Source organism: Etheostoma cragini, chromosome 24 (genome assembly GCF_013103735.1).
Source record: "Etheostoma cragini isolate CJK2018 chromosome 24, CSU_Ecrag_1.0, whole genome shotgun sequence".
In the NCBI taxonomy this organism is placed as follows: Eukaryota; Metazoa; Chordata; class Actinopteri; order Perciformes; family Percidae; genus Etheostoma; species Etheostoma cragini.
The window spans coordinates 686,410-693,298 of NC_048430.1; the positions used below are offsets into that span (position 1 = coordinate 686,410).

General features: G+C 41.9%; 1 protein-coding gene across 4 annotated transcripts in view; it reads left to right on the forward strand.

The window, feature by feature from the left end:
• The window catches only part of LOC117939440 (inactive dipeptidyl peptidase 10-like), a 54,714-nt gene that overhangs the window by 23,185 nt on the left and 24,640 nt on the right, over positions 1 to 6,889 (forward strand). For all 4 annotated transcript variants that reach the window (XM_034864787.1, XM_034864786.1, XM_034864789.1 and 1 more), the window contains exons 2-3: positions 2,742 to 2,856; positions 2,960 to 3,055. In XM_034864787.1, the coding sequence (XP_034720678.1) occupies positions 2,742 to 2,856; positions 2,960 to 3,055 (211 nt within the window). The remainder of the gene's footprint in view (positions 1 to 2,741; positions 2,857 to 2,959; positions 3,056 to 6,889) is intronic.

Sequence of the window (6,889 nt, forward strand, 5' to 3'; positions counted from 1 at the left end):
TGTGTGTGTGTGTGTGTGTGTGTGTGTGTGTGTGTGTGTGTGTGAGAGAGAGAGAGAGTCTGTTTTATCCTCACCGAACAGTACATGTGATACAGATAGCCCTGGACACATGTGTGTTTCTTATCTTGATGATTATAATCTTTCAGTTCTCAGCACTGAAGTCAGAAGTCAGCAGTATATACAGGAGTAGTACTGCGTAGTAAATCTGCATTTATATGATGTCAAAGTTCTCCAACATTCATTATCTTTGAAACCAAAAGGACTCAGGCTGTTTCCAAAGACTGGCATACCTTTTTATTGTATTATATATGACATATTTTGTCCAGATTTAACAAAGGAGCTACATGTTGTATCAGGGCCAAGGTAGCGGTTTCTCCTGTTTCCAGTTTTAATATTTAAACCTGCTGGATGTAGCTTCATGTAGTGTGCAGACATGAGAGTGATATCGATCTTCTCATCGAAATCTCAGCAAGAAGAGTATAACTTCCATTCAATTCCAGCTGTTTTCTGATTGTCAAGACTTTGTGGAAACGCAAGAGTCAATAACAAATCATGCACCTAGAGAGCAACATGTGTTTGTGAGCATGCACACGTCTCTACAGGGAAGTTTTACAAAGGAAACAAGCATGGCTGCTGAAGAAGTCAACATTAAGTCTGACACCTGAGCAGAAGAGGCTTCACGCTGTCGTCTTTGATGCATCACTCTGTCTTTTTCTCAAGCTCTGAAGAATGGTGGATTTAACACCATGTGACAGCTCCCTATTACAGCTCCCTGCAGTGTTCCTGCTGGAAATCTCATCCAGGCTCGATGTCTTGCCAAAATCCGGAGTAGAACTGAAAAGCCCTTGTTGCGTCATTTTCTCTTTTTTTTTAAAGTCTACAGGTAGCTTTCATCATCCCAGCCTGAAGTAAGAGTGTATCGATGGGTCCAGAGAACTGATGTAACCCGGTAGTACCCAACAGCCGGGTCAGAGTCAGAGGAGTCATCACGGGAAAAGTTAGTTAGGACGCTCCAGAGTCTTTAGGAGCTTCATCTGAACCGCTGAAAGTTTAAAATCAAAAGTTAGGATCCTATGTTTTATACTCTGATGGCTCTATTTGGTAGATTATCTCTGCTCTGTCTAGACAGAATGAGCGTAAGCTGCATAAGAGTCTGTCTCCTTCCACTTTCCAGTTATAAGAAGTCATTCCTTATCATCTGTAGGTTGATAGTAGACTAACGAGTCTGCTTGAAACATCAGGTTTTGTAGCTTATATCCCATAAGAAACATGAAATCTTGCCTCATGTTGTTCTTATTATTAAGACAATAGAAGCATTAACCCTTACGTTGTGTAATCCTTTTTACAAATTCAGGAAAATATTAGACAAAAGGAACAAAATGCATCAAAGTACAACAAATATATGGTGTCTTTTGAAATTAAAACTGGTCTCAGTATTCACAAAAACTGTACATTAACCACATCCTACGTTACTACTACTCCAGTATAACCACTGCCAATAAAGGAGACACCAGGTCACTACTTTCCCTCCTTAACAACATCCCCCAACCCCAGGACCTTGTCCCCCCTCACTTCTACAACTCCGTTTAGTCCTTTTTCACAGAAAACAATCAAGAAAACCCCCCCAGCATCCATCTTGGATCAATCCCTCACCTCAGCATCTCAGGCGACTTTCACCCGCCCGTTATCTCAGAAATCACAGGACTCACCTGGAAATCCAAGCCATCTACTATTACCTTGATCCCCTCCTTCCCTCCCTGGTCCCCCTGGTCTCTGCTATCATCCACCCCTCCCTCACCACGTGAACTGTCCCTACATCTTTCAAAACTTGAATTTTTGAAAAAACCTGGTGCCGACCCATCCAACTTCAACAACTTCCGGCCTATCTCCAATCCACCCTTCGTCTCCAAAATCCTTGAAAAAAACAGATGTCTCTCAGATCCTTTCTCACCTGTCCCACAATATTATTGTACTTATGTACTGTATTGTGTTATGTACTGTATGGATACCCTGTACGGCGTCCCTGAGTGTCGAGAAAGGCGCCTTTAATTAAAATTTGTTATTAAAACTACATAAACCTATTCTGGTACAACCTCAAAATACAATTCTGATTATTATCATATCATTTTGATGACTATGAATTATGAAAATGAGCATAATATGGGCACTTTAACCCTTGTGTTGTCTTTCCGTTAATCATGCACTTGCCCTTTGATGTTTTTTTCATTTCTTCCTGATTTATTTGTCATTTTTTCCATGATTTTGGTGCTTTTTTAAAAACATGAGCTGGTTTAATAATAGGTTTTACACTTATTCTTGGAATTCATGGTCAACAAACCTCACTTATATCAACTGTTTTATTTTTTTTATTTCAAGTTTTTAGTTAAAAAGGCAGAAATTATGAATTATTTTGACTAATAGTTAACATCAGAGGATGTTGAGAGGATCTCAGATGGGTAGATGTCAAAGTTGAGTCCGGATACTGTTTGGAAAAATAATTCAAATTCTATAATATTAAATAAAACACCCCAAAAATTCAATGACAGTAATCATTAATTTACCTGAAGAATGTCGTATGCATACCCATGTATTTTGGAGCAATTTGATTGAAAGAAATCTAATATTTCTCACATAAAAACACTTGGAAACGCGTCAAGTTGACCCGAGGACAACCCAATAAGTGATCAGTTGCATCCACTTATCTAGGTGTGACTTGATTGTGTTTGTGAATGTGCGTGCAGGAGTTCGTGGACGTCAGCCCCCCCCAGAGGAACTGGAAGGGCATCGCCATCTCCCTGCTGGTGATCGTGGCGGTCTGCTCGGTCATCACCATGTCTGTGGTCGTCCTCACGCCCGGTATGTCAGCTGGATGCTAATCTACTGCTAGCCTCTCTTCAGCTTGTGTCATTTGGTCATGAACCTGTAAGAATGGACTGGGTTTGGCTGTGTTTCCTCACAGCGGAGCTCCCCGGCAGCAGCAAGTCCAGCCTGACTGTGGCCGACCTGTACGGACCAGAGTTCAGCGTCCACGACCCCGAGGCCACGTGGGTCAGCGGTGAGTACGGCAACGACAGCTTCCCGGCGTCTTGTGTCGATCCGTACGGATTGTTGACCCCGTTAGTGCTTTTTGGACTTCGCCTCAGCTTTAACCTTTTAGTACTTTAGCCTGCATGGAGTTTTTCTTCAAGTAAAAGACATTTTGCTCCTATCTTTTACCCCAATGAGTTGTGCTTTTCCATTGTCTTACATCCCTGACGTTGCCAGACCTTCCTCCGCAGCGCTGGGATAGCTTCGCGAAATAGTCTCGGGAAGGAACTTGTTTTAGTGGAACATGTGTAGGTTTAAAAGTAGTTTTACAGAAAACTCAGATTGGACAGATGGTCTATTAGCTGTCTGGATATACCCTGCAGACATCTGAGGACCAGGTAACCGTAGTCGTCATTAATCCAAATATAACATAAAAAACATTAAGAGTGACAAAATCATTCATACACGCTACATAAAGTACAACTCACATGCAAACTAATAGCACTTTTAAGTAGCCCAACCTCTCCTGAAAACAATACTAATATATATGGGCACTCTGTTAAAAGCTTGGATGGGATTTAGATTAAGGCACCCTGGATTTACTACACTTCCCAGAATCCATTTGAACAGTAGTCTCTCTCTTTGGTATTTTTATCTTCTTGTCAGGTGTCCAGATTAGATTGGACAGTTTCTGGTTTGAAATCAGCGGGTTTTAACATCTTTCCACTCATTCTTTAAGGACACCTTCTGCTCGTCAAGGTTCATTATTTGCTCCGGACTCTCATCTAAGTGTCGTATTACAGTCAGTTTAGGTTGATTGGTCCCCTCTAACTATAAAGATCATTTTAAACTGGTTCCATCCTTTTGGTGCTAGACGGCACTGTGCATACTGTATGAGAGCAATCAAAATTCATCAAACCCAGTTAGACATGATGTTCCTACCAGGGGAGGAAATCAGGTTCTTAGGGTAAAAGGTGCAGAGCACTGTGGGAAGAGCATTAATAGAAAATGAGAATCTCTCCACCTGAGGCTTCATGCTACATGCGAGCATTAATAACTCCATGTATATTACAACCATTTATTCCCAAAGATCATCTCCTGCAAAAGGAGCTGCTAATGCTGCAACGTCGAAGGATTCCTGATAATCTGACGGAGAAGGTAATAAAACCTGCTTCCTCAAGCTCCGCAAAGGAATTTCCCCTCTTAAACTATAAAATTAAAGGTCCAGTGTGTAACGTGCTTAGCTGTTCACTATCAATATCAGTGTTGCCAGTTCATAAACTCGTCCTTTTTCATGAATATTTACCAGCACCACCGTCAATTCCAAGTATTCCTTTTGGCTTGATGTTTTACATTTCCATTTGCATTAAGTGGTGTAGACGCTCCATCTTCATGCTCCATCTTGAAACACACTAGCCGGTGAGGGACAAGCAGGACGTACTGCTCCGCCTTTCACGTTCTCGCTGTCACATGATCAACTCACAGCTGCTAGTCTGCTAAATTAGAAGAAGGGAACATGTGTTCCCACACATTGGACCTTTAAATTACATCGAATAATACATTTAATGTAATACAAACTATAAATGCAAGTAATTTAGACCTAAAGCTGAACTTAAATGAGAATAAAGTGAACACAATCCCTCTCTAGTGTTCATCACTTCACATGCACACAGTGCAGGAACACACACTCCTGCTGACCTGCAGATTTAAACCCAGATGGCCTCACAGTGTCATGTTGCATCAACAGAACAACAGCCTGCAGTGTCTCAGGGTCAAGCATCCTCCCACCCTCTGGTAAACCATCTTCTGTATGCCAACACACTGCTTATTGGGCACTGTGTGCAATGGTCACAGGTGAGACCCTAAACTAGATCCTGTATGAGTTGCATCAGCGCTACATACACATTTAGTCCTCAATTACATTAAAGTTAAATATTAAATCCCAGCCATTAGAATATTTGAAGCAAGCTGGTCCAGATACATCTATAACAGGGAGTAGAATGAGAATGAGCTGGATGATCTGATTGGTAAATTATTTCTGAGTCAGTTCAGCTCCTGCAGATACAAACGCACAGCGTGTATAAAAAGCGCTCAGTAAAATCTTTAAATCAAGCCTCCATTTCACTAGAAGCCAGAGGAGTTAGAATACTGCATTACAGTAGCAGTACTGAGATAAACCTGTGTATCAGTGTACCTGCACCTGGAGTTAATGCACCACAAACTGCATCCCTCTTCTCATTGTGGTCCTGCAAACTTCCCTCCCCGAAGATGTCCATGCATTTACAAAAATAGTCCTTTTGGAAACATATTTTGATTTTAAATAAGATTTTGTATTTAATTACTATGCTACTAAACACCATATTGTATCTGTACTTACTTAATTGTTGAGCAGCTGGAAAACCAAGCTTGCTTTAGCAACCATGTCTTCTGGAAATTAGGCTTATACACAACTGATTTGCAACAGCAGATTTGTTTTTATCTTAATTCTGCTTTTTAAGATTTTCTGAGACTCTTCTCCCCCCGGAAAACCCTCCCATAAGTTGTTTGTTCAAGTAGCAGACATGATTCATATTAACGTTTGTAGTGGCGGCTCCCTGCAGGGCCTCTTGGGATTACTACGGGAGAAGAGCAGGAAAACAAGGTGACGAACGATAAGAGGGGTCAGAACACAGGACCTTCACCCAGGAGACCAGGGTTAGGGTCTCGTTTACAGGGAGGGTTTTTTAAGCTTGATCACCTTGTAAACTGATGGACAAATGTTGTCCACATGGCAGTTTCAAAGGAGACTGAATGTGATTTAGAGCCTAGTTCAGACAGAAATACAACACAGCTATCAATGTGCACAATATTGAAGTTTAATTTAATTATTATTCCCCAGTATTCGACTTCCAGGCACATAGCCCTAACCTGGAAGACGAGGTTGGGGGCTTAAAACACCAAACACCTTTTTTTATCATTACAGAAGAAATTATCACGTTCTGTCTGTCATATGCATAGCCAGAATTTGAAAAATATAACAGATGATTTTAATCCAAACCCCAATCTTTGTCTTACTGAGTAAGATGTTTCTCTGGTTAAGATATGAGGATAGAGACAGCTCCTGTATGATGTACGCTCATTTCTAAAAGGCATCTGTGGGTCGTATTCGAGGGATAAATGAGCTACACCATCGCATGGTGTTGGAGGATTGTCTGCACGATGTAATCTAACGTCAACAGTAGCAGTTAATTCCCAGCTCTCTCTTTCCACTTGAGTTCACCGACCTTTCTCCTCCCCAGTCTTCCTCCAGACCACTTCCCCAGCACCTCCTCATTACCTTTTCTCCACGTGTTACATAAGATGGAGGTGTTACAGCACCTCGATCTGGGACTGAGAGGTCTTTATGTGGAGGATCTCAAACGTTTGTCTTGTTAAACTGGCGTCGTGACAGCGTGACAGATTGCGTTTGCATTCGAGCCGGGAGAAGAATAAAAATAGCTGAAGGAAGAAAGAGGAAAACAAATAGCAGCGATACAGCTGGAGGAGCTGAACGGAGAGAGGGTTTGTTGACCTGACTTAGGCAAGTGCATGACTAAATATATCCACAACACCTTTGTGGAGACTTGCATAGAGGGACAGAAGGACAGACGTGGAGGGGGACAGTGAAAGATGGCTTTCCTGGTCTGGGTAGGGGACAGCGATCCTCCGCCTGCTGCACCCTGCACTTCCATAGGGAGATAATACTAATGACTAGTCCTGTGGCCTGTGGCTACTCATTACATTACTCTGTTGGGACGGCTTCTATCACACACACACACACACACACACACACACACACACATACAGTGGGTACGGAAAGTATTCAGACCCCTTTAAATTTTTC